Source organism: Chiloscyllium plagiosum, unplaced genomic scaffold (genome assembly GCF_037043375.1).
Source record: "Chiloscyllium plagiosum isolate Xiang-an unplaced genomic scaffold, Cpla_swu_hap1 HiC_scaffold_18, whole genome shotgun sequence".
NCBI lineage: Eukaryota > Metazoa > Chordata > Chondrichthyes > Orectolobiformes > Hemiscylliidae > Chiloscyllium > Chiloscyllium plagiosum.
This window is the reverse complement of record NW_028270156.1, coordinates 44,470,200-44,491,536: the sequence shown is the minus strand read 5'-3', so window position 1 is coordinate 44,491,536 and position 21,337 is coordinate 44,470,200. Positions and strand designations below refer to the sequence as shown.

General features: G+C 43.2%; 1 protein-coding gene across 2 annotated transcripts in view; it reads left to right on the top strand.

Annotated features, from left to right (window-relative positions):
• sbf2 (SET binding factor 2) overlaps window positions 1–21,337 on the top strand; it is a 588,991-nt gene that overhangs the window by 384,646 nt on the left and 183,008 nt on the right. For both annotated transcript variants that reach the window (XM_087996565.1, XM_043705904.2), the window contains 3 exons: window positions 3,394–3,598; window positions 8,252–8,361; window positions 17,754–17,903. In XM_087996565.1, coding sequence (XP_087852691.1) covers window positions 3,394–3,598; window positions 8,252–8,361; window positions 17,754–17,903 — 465 coding nt within the window. The remainder of the gene's footprint in view (window positions 1–3,393; window positions 3,599–8,251; window positions 8,362–17,753; window positions 17,904–21,337) is intronic.

Genomic DNA, 21,337 nt, shown 5'->3' with positions numbered 1-21,337 from the left:
AAGGAGAAAGTGAGGACTGCAGATGCTGGAGATCAGAGCTGAAAATGTGTTGCTGGAAAAGCGCAGCAGGTCAGGCAGCATCCAAGGAACAGGAGAATCGACATTTTGGGCATGAGCCCTTCTTCAGGAATGAGGAAAGTGTGCCCAGCAGGCTAAGATAAAAGGTAGGGAGAAGGGACTTGGGGGAGGGGCATTGGAAATGTGATAGGTGGAAGGAGGTTAAGGTGAGGGTGATAGGCCGGAGTGGGGGGGGGCGGAGAGGTCAGGAAGAAGATTGCAGGTTAGCAAGGTGGTGCTGAGTTCGAGGGTTGGGACTGAGACAAGGTGGAGGGAGGGGAAATGAGGAAACTGGAGAAATCTGAGTTCATCCCTTGTGGTTGGAGGGTTCCTAGGCGGAAGATGAGGCGCTCTTCCTCCAGCCGTCGTGTTGCTATGGTCTGGCGATGGAGGAGTCCAAGGACCTGCATGTCCTTGGTGGAGTGGGAGGGGGAGTTGAAGTGTTGAGCCACGGGGTGGTTGGGTTGGTTGGTCTGGGGTGTCCCATAGGTATACTCTGAAACGTTCCGCAAGTAGGTGGCCTGTCTCCCCAATATAGAGGAGGCCACATCGGATGCAGCGGATGCAGTAAATGATGTGTGTGGAGGTGCAGGTGATATGGAGTGATCCCTTAGGGCCTTGGAGGAAAGTAAGGGGGGAGGTGGGCGCAAGTTTTGCATTTCTTGCGGTTGCAGGGGAAGGTGCCAGGAGTGGAGGTTGGGTTGGGGGGGGGGGTGTGGACCTGACAAGGGAGTCACGGAGGTCTAAGAAGGGGAGGGAGGAGTCTGAGACGGTCCAGGTAAATTTGAGGTCAGGTAGAAGGTGTTGGTAAAGTGGATGAACTGTTCAACCTCCTTGTGGGAGCATGAGATAGCGCCGGTACAGTCATCGATGTAGCGGAGGAAAAGTTGGGGGGTGGTGCCAGTGTAGCTGCGGAAGATGGACTGTTCCACATATCCTACGAAGAGGCAGACATAGCTGGAGCCCATGCGGGTGCCCATGGCTACTCCTTTGGTTTGGAGGAAGTTGGAGGATTGGAAAGAGAAGTTGTTCAGGATGAGGACCAGTTCAGTCAGTCGAAGGAGGGTGTCAGTGGAAGGGTACTGGTTGGTGCGGCAGGAAAGGAAGTAGCGGAGGGCTTTGAGTCCTTCGTGATGAGGGATGGAGGTGTACAGGGACTGGATGTCCATGGTGAAGATAAGGCGTTGGGGACCGGGGAAACGAAAATCATGTAGGAGGTGGAGGGCGTGGGTGGTGTCCCGAACGTAGGTGGGGAGTTCTTGGACTAAGGGGGACAAGACCGTGTCAAGGTATGCAGAGATGAGTTCGGTGGGGCAGGAGCAGGCTGAGACAATAGGTCAGCCGGGGCAGTCAGGTTTGTGGATTTTGGGCAGGAGGTAGAAACGGGCGGTGCGGGGTTGTGGGACTATGAGGTTGGAGGCGGTGGATGGGAGAAGCCCTGAGGTGATGAGGTTATGGATGGTCTGGGAGATGATGGTGGGAGGTGAGGTCATGGTCAAGGGGGCAGTAGGAGGAGGTGTCCACGAGCTGGCGTTTAGCCTCAGCGGTGTAAAGGTCGGTGCGCCAAACTACTACCGTGCCTCCCTTGTCTGCCAGTTTGATAGTGAGGTTGGGGTTGGAACAGAGGGAGTGGAGGGCTGCACATTCTGAGGGTGAGAGGTTGGAGTGGGTGAGAGGGGTGGAGTGGTTGAGGCGGTTAATGTCGCAGCGGCAGTTGGCTATGAAGAGATCGAGGGCAGGTAAGAGGACAGCTTGGGGTGTCCAGGTGGATAGGGTGTGTTGGAGGCGGGAGAAGGGGTCGTAAGAGGCCAGCACGGGGTGTCCAGGTGGATGGGATGTGTTAGAGGCGGGAGAAAGGGTCGTAAGAACCGTCTCAGACTCCTTCCTCCCCTTCCTAGACCTCTCCATTTCTATCTCGGCCGACCAAATCAACACGGACATTTACTTTAAACCGACTGACTCCCGCAGTACCTAGACTACACCTCCTCCCACCCTACCCCCTGTAAAAACGCAATCCCATACTCCCAATTCCTTCGTCTCCGCCGCATCTGCTCCCAGGAGGACCAGTTCCAATACCGTACAACCCAGATGGCCTCCTTCTTCAAAGACTGCAATTTCCCCCCAGACGTGATCGACGATGCTCTCCACCACATCTCCTCCACTTCCCGCTTCTCCGCCCTTGAGCCCCACCCCTCCAATCGCCACCAGGACAGAACCCCACTGGTCCTACCACCCCACCAACCTCCAAATACATCATATCATCCGTCGTCATTTCCGCCACCTCCAAATGGACCCCACCACCAGGGATATATTTCCCTCCCCTCCCCTATCAGTGTTCTGACTCCCTCGTCAGGTCCACAGCCCCCACCAACCCAACCTCCATTCCTGGCACCTTCCCCTGCAACCGCAAGAAATGCAAAACTTGCAACCACACCTCCCCCCTTACTTCCCTCCAAGGCCCCAAGGGATCCTTCCATATCCGCCACAAATTCACCTGCACCTCCACACACATCATTTACTGCATCCGCTGCACCGATGTGGCCTCCTCTATATTGGGGAGACAGAACACCTCTGGGACACCCGGACCAACCAACCCAACCACCCCGTGGCTCAACACTTCAACTCCCCCTCCCACTCCACCAAGGACATGCAGGTTCTTGGACTCCTCCATCGCGAGACCATAGCAACACGACGGCTGGAGGAAGAGTGCCTCATCTTCTGCCTAGGAACCCTCCAACCACAAGGGATGAACTCAGATTTCTCCAGTTTCCTCATTTCCCCTCCCCCCACCTTGTCTCAGTCCCAACCCTCGAACTCAGCACCATCTTGCTAACCTGCAATCTTCTTCCTGACCTCTCCGCTTCCCCCCCCCTCCCCCCACTCCGGCCTATCACCCTTACCTTAACCTCCTTCCACGTATCGCATTTCCAATGCCCCTCCCCCAAGTCCCTTCTCCCTACCTTTTAGCTTAGCCTGCTGGGCACACTTTCCTCATTCCTGAAGAAGGGCTCATTCCCGAAACGTCGATTCTCCTACTCCTTGGATGCTGCCTGACCTGCTGCGCTTTTCCAGCAACACATTTTCAGTTCTCAGTGGTAGCATGTTCCAAAGAGCTATCTAATCAAGATAATAGTGACTTTGATGAAGATGAATACTCATTTCAGGTAAAACCCGTAAGGGTTTGGAACCTCCTGGTGTGGGTGACATTGCTATGAATTACCAAAACAAATATGTTCTGTACATTTCACGTTATTATCTCTATATTTTCCGTCGACACAGTTCACAGTAATTGAAATTTATTTATCTGTCTTTTTCATTTGAAAAATGTTATAATAGGAAAACCCAAATCCACACATGGCTTTTCAGAAAGTGCCGAAGCCAACTGAAGGTTCACACATGAGGGTGCATGTACTGCCATTTCCCAAGATAAACGAAGATAAAGTACAGGCTCTTCTCCAGGATGGTCTCTCGAAGCACCTTAATTCGCCACCTGCTGTTCGAGTTGAGAAGAAGTGCATTGTACCTGCTGGCCCACCAGTTGGTATGTATCAATATATTATTATATCAGTGTTTTAAAGGCAACCTTGAACTTCTGGTAACATGTACTTGTGGTAAAAATAATTGTGTTCACAAATACTTTCGAAAACAAGTTGTCAAAATATAAACAAATTCTGCAGGATGTGATCTGTATGATCCTTTATCCTGTTTATTTTGCTTATGTTCTTTGGTAGATGATTTAAGGCAGTTATTGTGTATTACACAAATCTGTCTCTGTGGATTCTGTAAGAGTATTCTATATGCTTTTAATATTACCTATAATTTTTAAAACAGAAAAACCGTAAAGTCTCTGCATTCTAAGCATCAGTCATGCATAATTTCTTTAAAGATGTATTTTTTCCTTCAAATTTCCCTTCCACTACCCCAAAAAAATAACATCGGAGGAAATTTCTGCAGATGCTGAAAATGAAAGATGCTGGAGATCACAGTGGGTCAGGCAGCATCCATGGAGAGAAAGCAAGCAAACATTTTGAGGCCAAATGACTCTTCATCGGAGCTGAAGTGAAATGTGGAGGGGGCAGAATTTTGCAATATGTCGGGGGGGGGGTGGTTAATCTGAACTATCAACATTCTTACTTCCCCACTACTGCATAAGCGCTGCCCCTTCAGAGTTCGCTTCAGCTCTGATGAGGAGTCATCTGGACTTGAAACATTAGGTTGCTTTCTCTCCTTGGATGCTGCATGACCCACTGTGATCTCCAGCATTTTTTTAAGAAAAATAAATCATGGCTGGTGAGGATATAGTGTTGAAGGATTAATCAGACTTCTGACTGCACTCATTGTTCTTTCTAAGCACTCCCAGGTCAGGTATAGCACAGATTTAAATACAGCACAGAGCACTCCCTGGACTACCAACAATGTCCTGCCAACACAATGTCTATCTGAAAATCATCACTGCTCAACTATTGTAATACATCTAATTCCCACGCTGCCTTTTTTTCAATTTTTGACATTGTTATCTCCGTTCCATATTGTGATCTGTTTCTGTTCCCTGTGAACAGAATCTCGACTGTGTTTGGCTGCTTCTGCCAAAGCTAACACTGGAGTTTTCCATTTCATGTGACCAGGTTATATTCAAACCCAAAAGTACTCGAAATGCAAAGGTCAAATTCTGTTTGATTTTGTTTTGTTTGGAATGCTTTTGTATTTTTGTTTATTCTCTCAAAGCATTTCGCACAATAAGAAACTGCCCTGCAGCCAGCAGTCTAGAATCTGATTAATTTCAGAAGCTCTGCTCCTTTGACACCAGTTGATGTAGAGTGTCAACTTACTTTGGTAGTGTTTGGAAGTTTCCTCCTTCCTTTTGCTTTTAACTTGATCTTAGTCTCTATTGTATCTGATGGTATATTTGAGAATGACAAGTTGTCATCAAGCAAAGATGCAGTTTCATGTACGGTTAATGAAAACTGGAATTTAGCCCAACTTCCTTATCTAGGTATATCTGAGCGATTCAGTTCACACTGTGCTCTTTTTAGACAATGTTCCAATCAATTGCAATTCTTCTTCCACATTGACAACTCCATTTAAGCTTCTATATAAAAATGTATAAGCATATATGTACATGAATATGCTGAGATGTGTTTCTGTTATGTATTTGAGTGTATAATGTAAATATGTATTTGTACATTCACATTGACTCAAAATTTCATTATCATGAGATGGTACTAGGGATGAAAACTTTAGTAACATGGATTTTTTTGTATACATTCACTGGATGAGAACGTTGTTGCTAGACCAGCATTTATTGCCAATCCCTAATTGTTCAGAGTCAACCACATTACTCTGGAGTCACACATAGGCCGGACCAGTAAGGATAGCAGTTTCCTGCCCTCAAGAATATTAGTGGGTTTTCTGAAAATCGACAGTCAATTATGGTCATCATTACCCTTTTAATTCCAGATTTACATAGAATTCAAATCCCACCATCTTTGTGGTTCCCAAAGCATTAGCTGGATGTTTGAATTGACAATTCCTGATAAAGGGCTTTTGCCCAAAACATCAATTCTCCTGCTCCTCAGATGCTGCCTGACCTGCTGTGTTTTTCCAGCACCACCCCCTCGACTTTGAATTAACAGTCCAGTGGTAATACCACGAGGCTGTCACCTCCCCCTAATATTCCACATTAGCAAGCCAGTAGAAAGTCTACCTTTCTTTGTAACTAGTGATCTTGCACTCTCTTCTGCAAAGGTTGTTGACATATCCTATTTGCAGACCTATTAACTTGTGTTTTGCCTCCTTTAAAAGGAAATGTGAATTCTATTTAGTTCACATAATGTGCACTTTTAGTTTTGATGTGTCTTAAGAAGGTAAAATAAAAATACTACTTAAGCCATTCAGACAATCTTGTTGATCACTTAAGAAGGCGAACAGAATATCGAGCTTTATTGTAAGGGGGCTGGAATATAAAAATAGGGAATTCTTGCTACTGCAATTCCAGCACATTGGTGGAACCATACTGAGAGTACTGAGTGCCGTTTTGGTCATTTTGTTAAGCAAAGGCATACTTGCATAGTTCAGAGAAGATTCATTTGGTGGAATTCTGGTCCACCTGAAGCTCTTAGAAGGGAAAGTAGGGAATCTCAATTGAATGCGAGGCGATAATTCATTTTTCTAATCGCAGAGTAAAGTTTTTTGCTCTTAACTTTTCCAAACCTTTCAGATGGACGGCATTCCCTATCTTCATGGCTAGGAACATTTTTTGCAGTTATTTGCATGTCACGAATACTCATTAACACACCTTACTGGAATTATGTTCACAGGTGAAATGTTGTTCGCTAAAAATAGAAAACATGTGTTTTCACAAACCTGATTTTATGTATGAGGTTTGCAGAATAGACTTTTACCTCCAAGCTTTGATACATCAAAACTTCTCTTGTTACTTACACTGTTCATAACCAAGATATTTCTTTCCACAAATGTTTGCTGTGTTGTTGTGAAAACTCTTCTTGTTGATCAGTTCATGAGAAATCTCAGTCATATGCAGTCTGGCTTGTTGTTGTTAACTATTTATAGTATTGGGGATCAAGCCTGTTTGGGCCAACAAGATTGACCAAATGAGGCAACATATCTGACCAGGGCTGAAAAAAACAGGGGTTCAACTCAAATGGTCATCTTATGTGGCTGTGTCTTTGTCTATTGCAAGCCTTTGGTGAAACCCTTTCAGGTCTGCATTCTTATTGTTATAAAAACACAGTGAGCTGATGGTAGAGTGTTGCAGTTCCTTCTGTGTTTTAAATGTTAACAGAGTCAAATGTGAGACCCAACCACTGCACCAGCAATAGATCCTCATTGGTAACTAGAAAGAAGTGACCGACATTACTTGCACATGAAGCACCTGATGGTGATGTCTGGCACCTAATTTCCTCTGTGTCTGTGCTCTCCAGTGATAACCGAACAAAACCAGTCATTTGTAGGAGCATGAAAAATTGAGTAGATAGTGGCATGTGTCCTGGCAAAACAGAGCTTTCATCCTCTGGTGAAACAAGGTTTCCTTGAGTTGTCCACAGGCATCTGTCAGTTGGGACAGCCTCTTATGTCACCCAAAGGGAGAAGAACATCCCTTCTCTTGTAGAATCATACAGAAGATGCCCCTTTGGCTCATGGAATCTGTGCTGACCTATCTAATCTAACCTAATCCAATCCCACTTTCCAGCGCTTGGTTCAAAGCCTTGCATTTTCCAACATTTCAAATGTTCATTCACATATATTTCAAATGTATTGAGGTTTCCCGTCTCTCCTGACCTCTCAACAGTGTATTCCAGGTTCCCACCTCTCTCTGGATGGGAAAAGTTGCCTGGCCATCTTCCTTCAAAAGAATCTCTTGGGAGGCATTACTAATCTGTGGCACTGCTTTTTGGCTGGTCGGTGACATCTCCAAGGGTTGTTGGGGATGAGCAGAGGTTAAGTGTTGCTCCTGTATTGCAGTGAATAAGGTATTGTTTGGGCACCTTTTAAATGTGTTATCCAAATTTAAGATCCTCATAGGCTTCAGAGCTTCCTGTTCATATATTTTAGGTTTTGACAGTGGATAAATATACGACAGGCTGAAAAGAACATAATTCTTTGGGAAACATGGGGATGTGGCAGGAAAGTGGAGATGAGGATTTTCGGGTCAGTCATGATCTCATTACATGGTGGAGCACACTTGAATCACCTACTTCTGCACCTGTGTCTTATTGTTTTCTACTCCCTGATAATAAGCCTGAAATCATTGTTTTAAACATTGAATCCTTTCAACCATCTCTATTTCTTTCTAAGTTCAGATATTCTGAATGGGCACAGCAGCAAAACAGATTGCCAGATCAATATATTACAATGAGAGCTTTCAGCATGACTGTTTATAAACACAGCATAAAAAGAGGGATTGCTGGGTTCACATTTTGAAATTCTCAGTACTAAGCTTATAAAAGTACCTTGAAATGTAACAGAATTAGCATTTTTGTTTAATTTCTGGCCCACAATGGCCTAATGCTATACTCCAACTCACAAGAACTTCTCTTGCAGTCAGCATGTGTCCGATTCAGATCTGACTCTGAAGTTGTACCGTAATCTTCAGATATCAATATGTAGTTATTCATTTACATGCCTAAGTTAAAATAAAATTTAATATATTTATCTTACTGTTTTAAATTTCTAGTGTCAATAATGGATAGAATGGGATCCGTTTTTAATAGTGCCCGTAGATTGGAAGTTGTTCGAAACTGCATCTCTTACATTTTTGAAAATAAAGTACTTGAGACTGAGAAGGTATGTTCATTTAAATTGGTGTTTAAAATTTACAGTATTACTATGTAACATTTTCATTATGGTTTGTAAAATTCTAGCAATATTCCTTTAACTCTATTAAGATTAATCTTAATAGCCAGCCTTTGTATTGGTAAGGTTAAATGTCCTAGCGACAGAGGCTCCAATAAAATCAAGTTTATTGTTAACCCTTTTAGATGTGCAGATGTGTATATTGTTTGTCCACTTGCTGTCCACAAATATAAAAACAGAACACAGTTAAGCAGTTAGAACAGTTTTCCCTTATTGCAGCTTCCATCCTGCATCTGTATGCCTAATGTTGTCTCCCAATTTTTCACATGTTAATATTCAAACTGATCATATTTGAGTTGGTCCAATAATGAAAGAAGGCTGTTGTTTTTCAGTATATGGGCTGGAATATGTTGTAAAAATAAGTACAATTTTCTCACTTTGATCAAAAATATAGTTTCTGGTTCCTAGGCTCTTAAGCTCTTTCTTTAAACCTGCCTCATTTAGCACACTTTTGATCATGTAATCTAAAATCTCCCTGTATGGTTCAGTGTCAAATTTTGTTTTAGGTCGTTCCTCTGAACAACTTTGAGATGTTTATTATGTTTGTGGTGATATATCAGGTGTCTCACCTCTAAATCATCATTAAATGACATATGTTAAATAAGTAAAATATTATGTTCTTCACTTGGGAAGGATAATCCCAACAGAGAGAGAAAATTTCAGTGAATAATTATCCTGGTTATTTTCATTTATTGATTACGAAGCTACATTTACAGTGCCATGGACCTGCCAATTAATACTGTCTGATTTTTTTCCAAAAGTCTTATTAATTAAACTTTTTAAATGATTACTAACTTGTATGCAAATACTTTTAGTTAAGTTAGTAAAACATCAACTTCTTATTTTAGCGTTTTGTCCTATAAAGTTGAATATGTTTTAACTTCAGAGTTGGGAAACTAATCATTTTCTTTCATTTTCAATAAACTTTGATAATATTTGTGTAGGTAATAAACTTAAGGAATATGACCTGCTATTAGTGCTTTTTTTTAAAAAAAGGCAAATGTGCACACACTCTATGAATTCCATTGTTGTCTTTGGCCTTCTTGTCGTCATTATTTTGCCAGTTGCGTGCCTTCTCTTTTTTTTGTTGGGATTTAGTGATTCCATGAAGTTGGTTTTCAGGCATGCTTCTCCATAGTGTAATGAAATGTGGTGGACTGTATGCCAGAAACATGTTGATGATCTGATAACCAAAAGGCAGATCTGGGCTGTCATTTTACTTTCTAATTCATATCAGATTTAAGGAATGCTTGAATTGTTTTAGGTCATAGATTTTTTTCAACATCATAGATATTTTCTAATCAGCCTGTTCAGACATGTTTTACACACCTCTGGAACAGGGTGAGATGTGTGGAGACGTGTCACATTTTTAAAATTATGAACATGCTAATCAGAATCAGGCCATTCAGTCCTTTTATCCTGCGCCACCATTCAATGAGATCATGACTGACCTGACTGTAATCTCAAATCTGCGTTCCTGCCTATCCTGATAACCTTGCATAATAATATTTGTCTACTTTTCTCTTTAAAATATTCAGAATTCTGTTTTCACCATCCTTTCAAGGAGTTTCAGTGGCTCTGGAATCTCAGAGTAGAAATTCACTGAGTCTCAGTTTTAAATGGGCAACCCCTGACTTTTAATCAGTGACCTTTAGTTCTTAATTCTCAAATTAGAGGAGACAACCTTTTGTCCGTCTACCCTGTCAGCACCCCTTAGGGTTTTGTATTTTCAGCCATCATTTCTTCTAAACTACGGCGAATACAAGTTTAGCAGTGTCCAACCTTTTCTCATAAACTAACTAGCCCATTTCAGGTATTAAATCTGATAAGCCTACCCTGAATTGCTTCCAATGCATTCACATCCATTCTTAAATAAAGTAACCAGATGCACAGCATGTCAGGTGTAGTCTCACTTGTGCCCTGTATAATTGGCTACTTTGGTTGCAATTTCCTTCATGATAAATAATAACATTCTATTAGCTTTCCTAATTACCTGCGTTATCTGTCTACTAACCTTTTTGTATCCCTTCATAATGATGCAAAGGATATTTCGTGCCCCAGTCGCAATTTGATATTTATGTGATCCCATGAATAACTTTTACAAGCCACTTGATCGTTCACACAGTTAACCCAGTAGGCAGACCAACCATAAAACTGAAAGAAAATCAAGTTCTCTGTTCAAATGGCTGGTCTCAGATGGGGTAACTGCAGGATGTTGCAATTTGTCAAAACAAACCCTTCGGTTAGAGAGAAAAAAACATTATCATTAATGTGATTCCTGTTGGGAATATTTGTCAGTATTGGATGAAGGTAGGTTCTAAAGCCATGTTTGAATATTCCTTCTGCAGCCCATTTTATATGATTTGCCAGTACAACGGTCCCAGTATGTTTCAGATGAATGTCATCACAACAGAACAGTTCCCTCTTTCTTAGTGCAGTGCCGACATGCTATGAATGAAAGTCTATCTCTCTCACACCGATCTTTGAGTCATGTTCAAAGTTCTGATCTTATTTGCACTTCACCAATTTGCTTTTGGCTCATTTGGTAATCCAGAGATTATTGGCTTTGTGATTCTACTTTTTAACTCCCACCTGCTCACACTTTGTTAGCAGTACCTCTTCTGTACTCCTACCCAGTCATTGGTACACTCAAGCACCATGATAGCTGAATACTTTCTCTCCCAAGTTTCTTGTCTTCTGAACCTGACATCAGATCTGCAAGACAGATATCTAGTTTCTTACTCCCAGTTACAGTGAAAATAAACTACCCCCAAATATTCTGCCCTCTGATAAAATTATATTCCTTATCACTCGATCTATCCGAACAGCTCCCTTCCTACTGTAATGTCATGATCAGTTTGTTCATCCTCCCTGCAATCATTGCTCTAATGCACTCAAGTAGCAGAAACTTCAGATCTGTTGGATAGTTGCAAAAACTGGGACTTCTTCGTTTTGACCTTCTGGATCTCTATCCTTTCCTCACTTGTTGTCAGATTCTCCTATCTCTGACCATAGATCAAATCCGAAGTACCTAAGGGTGTAACTGCCTGCTGGAGCAAAGGGCTGAATTTTATAAGGTGCAGAAGTCCCTAAGCATGGTTAAAATGTTGATGGTTGCTTATAAATGTCAATGGTGAGCCTGCTTACCCTAGCAATGCCTGTCCCTCAGTAATTGAATGTCGACAGCAGTGTCAGTTCTTTGAAGCTGAGACTTCATTCCCTTGCTTGGAACAAAGTCTAATCAGATGGCTGGCAGATTTGAAGTCTCAGCAACTCCTGGCAGAAGTAAGGGCTGCTGCTGGGATTAGAGGTCCTGGTAAAAAGCAGGCCAAAATTAATGTATGTCCAGTGCATTGCTGGGGTCAAACTGCAGATGCTGGAAACCAGATTCTGGACCAGTGGTGCTGGAAGAGCACAGCAATTCAGGCAGCATCCGAAGACCGGCAAAATCGACGTTTCGGGCAAAAGCCCTTCATCAGGAATGATGAAAGGGCTTTTGCCCGAAACGCAGGTCAAGGGCTAAGAGTTACTAGTTTTTAGAAATAGAGGAGAAAGGATGACTTTGGGGTCATGCTTTTGATGGGAACAGGTTACTCTCAATAGAGGACCCTCTCTTACCCCAATTTGCTAATATAACTGAGCTGCTGGCATCTCAAACAACAGTCTGCCCCTACCTGAGGTGAATGGAGGTGAGGGAAGTATGATGTTGGTCACTGAAGCACATCACCAAGCCCAGGGACTGGTGAATTCCTGATGCCTTTACTGCCCTGCAAAATGTGAGATTCATCAAGGACGAGTAGGTAGGTAGACAGTCTATGTGGCTGACCTGCGTTTCGGGCAAAAGCCCTTTCATCATTCCTGATGAAGGGCTTTTGCCCGAAACGTCGATTTTGCCTGTCTTCGGATGCTGCCTGAATTGCTGTGCTCTTCCAGCACCACTGGTCCAGAATCTGGTTTCCAGCATCTGCAGTCATTGTTTTTACCTATGTGGCTGACCTGCCAGGCCTCAAACATGTTGTTAAAATTACTTATAAGAATATAATGCAGGCAATTTCAAGCGTGGAACAGATGCATGACATCCAAATGTAGCAGTGCAAGTTGCTCCATTTTGCAGAAATGCCCTTTTTTTCTGATTGCTGTGCCAGTTACATGATTTGTATATCATTGGTCTTATGTACTTGTGCATTACGTATGAGTTAAACCTATTGCATTGTTTAGCACTAATAATGCATAGTCAAAGTACCCTTTTGATGTCATGATTAATTTTATTACCTGCCAATGAACTTTTCTGCACTGAAAATGAGCTGTTAAAAGCACAACATCTCATCTCTTCTGGATTCAGATTTTTTGAGATTTTTTAAAGTTCCAGAAGTATTTTTCTACTTTTAATAGGAACAGGAGTATGCCATTTCGCCCTTCAAGCATGTTCTGCCATTGAATGAGACCTAATCTACCATTGCCCACGTGCCCTAGAAAAGTTTGGCTAACAAAAATCTATACATTTCAGTTTAACATTACCATTGGATCTCTCAAATTGCTGTTTGCGGAAGATATTTCTGATCCTCTCTGTAGAAAAAAATGTTTCCTAGAGTGGATTTTATTCGAAATGGACTTGGTGCCAGTTTTGGGGAGTTCTTGAAAGATCTCTCCTTGAGTCCTATCAAGCGAGTTACCATAGACAGGTTTCTGCTGCTTAACTAATTATGCATGCACCATGTTTCTATGTTGTCACTCTTGCGCTATCTTGCATTCTTGTGAGGTATGTGCCAGCACTATAGCACCATATTCAAGACCAAGTTATGCCAGGTCAAATACTGGATTAGTGGTACTGGAAAAGCACAGCAGTTCAGGCAGCATTCGAGGAGCAGTAAAATCTCTGGATTAGTAGGTCAAATACTGCCAGCCATGAATAGTGTGGGAGGAAATGTCAAAGAAAAGCTTCTGGGTGCAGATGGGTGGCATGGATGACTCTTCATTGTTAATAGAATCTCACATTCATTAACGTATTGCTATTTTATATTATCATCTGTCTGCTGAACTGTCATGGTTACTGCAACTGCAAGAATGGAGCTGCAGGGGCTATACGATGTTAGAACCCTGCCTGAAGGAGTGATACTTTTTCCCTAACGTCCTTTCCTTTTTTTTAATTCTCTCATGCAATGTGGGCTTCGTGGTTGGCCAATATTTATTGCCCATCTCTAGTGTCCTTAAGAAGGTGATGGTGGGCCAAAATCTGAGGAAGGATAACCAGATCCAAAACATTAACTCTGATTTCTCTTCACACATGCTCCCAGACTGCTGAGCTTTTCCAGCAACTTTGGTTTTTTTGTTTCTGACGGTGAGCTTTCTTGAACTGTTGCAGTCCATGTGCTATAGGTAAACCCAAAATACTGTTAGGGAATTCCACAATTTTGACCCAGTTGCCAGTGACAGAATGGTGACATATTTCCAAGTCAGGATGGTGAGCAACTTGGAGAGGAACTTCCAGGCAATGGTGTTCTGATGTATCCCTTGACTTTTCAGATAGAAGTGGCCCTGGGTTGGAAGATGCTGTCTAAAATATTTGGTGAATTTCTGCAGTGCAGCTCACAGGTGTGACTCAGCATTGGTGGTGGAGGGAGTGGATGCTTCTGAATGTGGTGCCAATCAAGCACGATGCTTGATAGCACAATTCCTTGTCATTTTTTTCAATATGGAATTTGAAAGGTTTAGAACAGTTGATAAAATAACATATATCATACAACTGGAAAAGGTGCATTTGCTTCTGGAAGTAAAGAAGTCAACATTTTGAATGTCAGCAATTTTACAGTTAATGAATGATGACTTTGCCCAGCTCACATTTGTTGAAAGTAGGTGTCGTTTAAGTTCTGTCAGGCTTGTGCCTGGCACTGTTTTCCTTTATCGTGTTCGTCTTACTCAATTTCTTCATGAGAAAACTGCTGCTGTTATCCCAGATATCAAGTATCCATCACATCCTCTCTTTGCCTCCTCCAGTTTTGCACAGCACACATGCAAGGATTATGCAGCATACTCTGCAAAATGTTTTTTTTAAATAGTATATTATAAGGCACTGTAACAAATATATAATTCAGAATACCAAATCACTCACTGTATTTCGTGTATTTTAATACTGTGGGCAGAGTATCCTAGCAGTCTCAGCAACCTAGTGGGGGTGGAGGACACTATGGCGAGATGTGTGACAGAATTGAACAAGAATTCTTGTTAGGGCCATCTCGACATTGACATCACCTTGCTCCACCTTTCATACTACTTACGAACAGCTTGGTGAAATTTTCACTTGGCGGCAGCAAGTGAAAAGGGATTAATGCATGTTATATCTTGTTTATGCAACACCTTGCTGCATTAATATTCAGCTTCCTATCTTACCAATCGTGCCAAGTAAGCTAGATCTCAGGAAAACTTGACAAGGGAAACTGTGTTTGTAATATTCACTTTCCTGCTTACTTCCTTGATCTCCATGGTAACTGCAAATAAACTGCAGACCAGGGAAAGATCAACGGACAGCAGGCACATGTTAGAATTCTTTGAGGAGGTAACGAGCAAGTTAGACAAAGGAGAGCCAATGGAAGTTAGATACCTAGACTTTTGTGTGGTACCATATCCAAGGCCTTTTGGAAGTTAGATACCTAGACTTCCAAAAGGCCTTGGATATGGTACCACACAGAAGGCAGTTGAGTAAGATAGGGGCCCGTGGTGTTAGAAGCCAGATGCTAGCATGGATAGAAACTTGGCTGTCTGACAGAAAGCAGAGAGTGGGAATATAAGAGTCCTTCTCAGGAAGGAATCTGGTGACTAATGGTGTTCCACAAGGCTCAGTGTTGGGACCACAACTTTTTACTTTGTACATTAATGATCTGGATGAAGGAACTGAGGGCAATCTAGCTGAGTTTGCAGATGATGCAAAGATATGTGGAGGGGCAGGTAATATTGAGGAGATGGGGAGGCTGCAGAAAGGTTTAGACAGGTTAGGAGTGTTAGCAAAGAAATGGCAGATGAAATACAATGTGGGGAGGTCATACACTTCAGTAGGAAGAATAGAGGCATGGATTATTTTCTAAATGGGGAGAGAAAGTTCAGGAATCTGAAGTGCAAAGGGACTTGGGGGTCCTACTCCAGATTTTTCTTAAGGTAAATTTGCAGGTTGAGTCGGTAGTTAGGAAGGCAAATACAATGTTGTCATTCATTTCGAGAAGACTTGAATATAAAAGCAGGGATGTACTTCTGAGGCTTTATAAGGCTCTGGTCAGACTACATTCAGGGTATTGTGAGCAATTTTGGGTCCCATATCTCAGGAAAGATGTATTCACCCTGGAGCAGGTCCAGAGGAGGTTCATGAGAATGATCCCAGGAATGGTCTGGTCAGAGTGGACGTTGGGAAGATGTTTCCATTGGCAAGGCACAAGGATCCGAGGACACAGCTTTAGTGTAAAGGGAAGACCTTTTTGAACAGGGATAAGTGAGCCAGAGAGTGAATTCCACAGGTCCACCATAGCCACAGAAGGCTATGGAGGGTAACTCAACAGCAAAAGCAATCCAGACATACTGCTTTGGTAAGATGAAATTTGCCACATGCTATCAGGTGTACAACTTCAAACAAGAAACACTTAGCTGGCTTACCTTCCGCAGAATAGCAGCACATCATTCCTAGGTAGTTCTTTGTGTTATGACAGTGAAAATCCCTGGACTGCAGAAGATCTGTGCTCAGCACTTATTACAACTTATCCTCATTTGCTTTGGTCCCAATGTGGAAATCTTATCTCATTGAAGGTCTGCACCTGTGCCTGGATGTCTGCAAAAAGTCTAAATAGCACTTGTTCCACTCTAACAATTTGCTCAAATTTAACTCGTGTTGAAAAATATCATTGTTCAAAGATTACATATGGTCACGGCAGCACGGTGGCTCAGTGGTTAGCAATGCTGTCTCACAACGCCAGGGACCCTGGTTCAATTCCCTCGGGCAACTGACTGTGGAGTTTGTGTGGGTGCTCCGATTTCCTCCCACAATCCAGGTCAGATGAAATGGCCATGCGAAATTGCCCATAGTGTTAGGTGTATTAGTCAGGGGTAAATATAGACTAGGGGAATGGGTCTGGAAGGGTTACTCTTCGGAGGGTTGGTGTGGACTTGTTGGGCCGAAGGGTCTGTTTCCATACTGTAGGGAATTATAACTCATTGGATATATTTAAAACAGGGATAGATAAATTCGTGATTGCCAAAGGGATCAAAGATTAGAGGGAGAAAGATTTTTCAACCCCATTTTCCCTGCTACCAGTTTGGTCATTTTGCATACTACTTTGAAAAAATTAATTTTTGACTCTGGGAACAGCAGAGCTTAGTTTCCTCTGTGTTGCCCCAGTGAGCCATGACAATAAACAGTCTGACAAGCACATGAAAGTTAACATTAGGAACATTTCTGTCTGAACTGAGTGTGTCACCCTAAAAAATTCTCTGAATCTATTTTCTTCTGTTTCAAATGCTGTGGGGATTGTATTATGAAATTCTGACTATTTTACTGGATATACAAAGTAGAGACTTGATACTACATTGCTAATCAATTTATATTCATGTACTGTCATATGTAGAATATATAAATAAGGTGGTTTTCGGAGGTAATTTTGGGAAAATTTTCAGTTTAACGATGATGCAATCTGGAGTTGGGTGGCTCAGTTGTGTAGCCCTTCTGTCTGTGAACCAGAAGCCCAAAGAGTTTAAATCCCAGAGTTGACCGGCTATTCCAGGAGTGCAATTGTTTATCAGCCTGAAAAAGTCTACTCTCTCCTCCTAGGGAGATACGAATGTGAAAATGCAACAAACTAGGGCGGCACGGTGGCTCAGTGGTTAGCACGGCAGCCTCACAGCGTCAGGGACCTGGGTCCAATCCAGCTTTGGGTGACAGTGCAAACTCCACACAGACATTCTTCCCGGGTTTCCTTTGGGTGCTCTGGTTTTCTCCCACAGTCCTAAGAAGTGTAGGTCAGGTGAATTGGCCATGTTAAATTGCCCATAGTGTTAGGTGCATTTGTTAGAGGGAAATAGGTCTGGGTGGGTTACTCTTCAGTGGGTTGGTGTGGACTTGTTGGGCCAAAGGGCCTGTTTCCACAATGTAGGGAATCTAATAAAAAAATAATTTGCTACATGGGCAGAGTTCCTAAAAATAATGTACTGTGCTCTGAAGTAGATTTCTCAAGTTATGATAGTTTTTGGCATTGTAATGGCAAAATATTCATTCACAGCTGTCATATAGTCCTCAAAGGATTTTACTGTAAACTTTACATTTTCAATTATTTTGTTTGCTTTTCTAGACCCTTCCAGCTGCATTGCGTGCCCTAAAGGGCCGGGTAGCTCGGCAGTGTCTCATACAGGAGCTAAGCTTACACGTTCAACAAAATCGGGCAATACTGGATCACCAACAATTTGACTACACAGTGAGAATGATGAACTGCGCTTTACAGGTAATACTATTTGTTGGTGCCGTAGGATAAAAAAACACTGCCTTTTTTAAAAAATAGTGTTGTAAAGTAGTAATTGTTTGTACCATGTTCAGACCCATATCATTATAGATCTGAACTCAATTGCAAACCAGTCCTGAGCCTGGATTTTATGTGCTCCTGTTGGGTGCATTTCTGTTCAGAGGACACATAAAATAGGGCTGACTCCCACAATCGGAAGGGTGGAGAGACATCAAAATTGGTAGCTGGTGTACCATATTTAAAGAAATAATTCAGAATCAATCTAGTTTGCTAATTGACTGAAGAATTACTGTTGAGAGTGTGTTACTGTAAAAGCTCAGCAGGTCAGGCAGCATCTGAGAAGCAGGAAAATCCATGTTTTGGCCAGAGCCCTTCTTCAGGTTGGGAGCCTCCAGGGTGGAGAAATAAATGGGAGGGGGTGGGGCTGGGGAGAAGGCAGCTGATAGGTGGATGGAGGTGGGGATAAAGGTGGTAGGTCGGAGAGGAGGGTGGAGAGGATAGGTGGGAAGGAAGATTGACAGGTGGGACAGATCATGAAGGTGGTGCTGAGCTGGAAGGTTGGAACTGGAGTAAGGTGGGGGGAGGGGAAATGAGGAAAATGGTGAAGTCCACATTGATGCCCTGGGGTTGAAGGATTCTGAGGTGGAAGACGAGGCGTTCTTCCTCCAGGCGTCGGGTGGTGAGGAACTGGTGATGGAGGAGGTCCAGAACCTGCATGTCCTCAGCAGAGTGGGAGGGGGAGTTGAAATGTTCGGCCACTGGGCGATGGGGTTTATTGGTGCGGGTGTCCCAGAGATGTTCTCTAAGGCGTTCTGCAAGAAGGCATTCGGCCTCCCCAATGTAGAGGAGTAATGGATACAATAAATGACGTGTGGAAGTGCAGGTGCGACTTTGATGGAGTGGAAGGCTCCTTTAGGGCCTTGGATGGAGGATGAGGGGGAGGTGTGGGTGCAGGTTTTGCAATTCCCGCAGTGGCAATGGAAGGTGCCAGGAGGGGATGGTGCCTTGTTAGGGTAGTCGCGGAGGGAACGATCTTTATGGAAAGCGGATAGGGGTGTGGAGGGAAATATATCCCTGGTGGTGGCATCCATTTGTAGGTGGCTGATAGCGGATGATGCGATTTATGTCTGCGTGGGTTTCCTCCGGGTGCTCCGGTTTCCTCCCACAGTCCAAAAGATGTGCAGGGTCAGGTGAATTGGCCATGCTAAATTGCCCGTAGTGTTAGGTAAGGGGTAAATGTAGGGGTATGGGTGGGTTTCGCTTCGGCGGGTCGGTGTGGACTTGTTGGGCCGAAGGGCCTGTTTCCACACTGTAATCTAATCTAATCTAATCTAATCTAATCTAATCTAATCTAATGTGCAGGTTGGTGGGGTGGAAGGTGAGGACCAGGGGGATTCTGTCTTATTGCGGTTGGAGGGGTGGGGTTTGAGGCCGTATGTGCGGGACGTGGATGAGATGCATTGGAGGGCATCTTCAACCACGTGGGAGGGGAAATTTCAGTCTTTAAAGAGGGAGGCCGTCTAAGCCAACTGGTCCTCCTGGGAGCAGATGCAGTGGAGGCAGAGGAATTGGGAATACGGGATAGCATTTTTGCAGGAGGGAGGGTGAAGAATTACTGTGTCCATATCAGTACAGGTAGGTTGAAAGAGGTAGCCTTTTGTTCTAAAGCTTAAAGCATTTTTTATGGGTGAGTAATACCTCTGGAGAGTGCCCCTTGCACATTGAAGGTATTGTTTAACAATTTACGCATGTTTCATGGCTGGCAATACTAATCTTTAATTACAAAATTATTAATTGTACTTCAGTATGAGCTGTGATTCCATGAGCTGCTGTGCTGAGATTTAAACTCGAGTCCCCAGACCATTAGCTTGGGCCTTTAGATTACTAATCCAGAAGCATTACCAATGCGCGATTACCTCCCTGTTCATCTTTCTTTATACGCGTCAAACTAATGACAAGGTAGATCAGCATGATTTATAAAATACATAAAACATACTGATTAAAATATGGTGTATAAGATTGAATTCCACAGTATGTATAATAAATGCAAGTTTACTATTGCCAAAAAGGCACATTTTGTTGAAGATTTTCATTTAGCAGTCACAAGAATACCAATTCAAAGGAAAAACCAACATTTATACTGTATGAGCAGTAAATGCTGATTAATTGACAAGTGGACTCTGGGCAAGAGTGACCACTGCATAGTCCTTGTGGAGATGAGCTCCCGCCTTTACAATGAGAATGCCCTCCATATTGGTGTGTTGCAAATCACCATTGTAAATGGGACAGACTTCGAACAGATCGAGCAACTAAAGTCCGGGCATCCATGAGACACTGTGGGCCATCAACAACAGCAGAATTGTGTTCTAGCACAATCTGTAATCTCATAACCCGGTAAATCCCTCACTCAATCATGACCATCTCGCCAGGAGATCTATCCTGGTTCAATGAAGAATGCAAGAAGGTGTGCCAGGAGCAGCACCAGGCATACTTAAAAATGAAGTGTCAACCTGGTGCAGCCACTATCTGCAAGTCAAACAGCACAAGAGGCAATGATTAACGGAGCGAAGCAATCCTCCAACCAGCGAATCTGATCTAGGCTCTGTAGTCCTACAGCTTCCAGGCATAAATAGTGGTGGACAATTAAACAACTCATAGAGTCATGGAGATGTACAGCACGGAAACAGGTCCAACTCGTCTATGCCGACCAGATATCCCAACCCAATCTAGTCCTACCTGCCAGCACCTGGTCCATATCCCTCCAAACCCTTCCTACTCATATACCCATCCAGATGCCTTTTAAATGTTGCAATTATACTAGCCTCCACCACTTCCTCTGGCAGCTCATTCCATACATGTATCACCCTCTGAGTGAAAAAGTTGCCCCTTGGGACTCTTTTATATCTTTCCCCCCTCACCCTAAACCTATGCGCTGTAGTTCTGGACTCCCCCCACCCCAGGGAAAATACTTTGTCTATTTATCCTATCCATGCCCCTCATGATTTTATAAACCTCTATAAGGTCACCCCTCAGCCTCCGACGCTCCACAGAAAACAGCCACAGCCTGTTCAGCCTCTCCCAATAGCTCAAATCCTCTAACCCTGGCAACATCCTTGTAAATCTTTTCTGAACCCTTTCAAGTTTCACAACATCCTTCTGATAGGAAGGAGACCAGAATTGCACACAATATTCCAAAAATGACCTAACCATCGTCCTGTACAGCCGCAACATGACCTCCCAACTCCTGTACTCAATACTCTGACCAATAAAGGAAAGCATTCCAAACGCCTTCTTCACTATCCTAACTACCTGCGACTCCACTTTCAAGGAGCTATGAACCTGCACTCCAAGGTCTCTTTGTTCAGCAACACTCCCAGGAACTTTACCATTAAGTGTATAAGTCATGCTAAGATTTG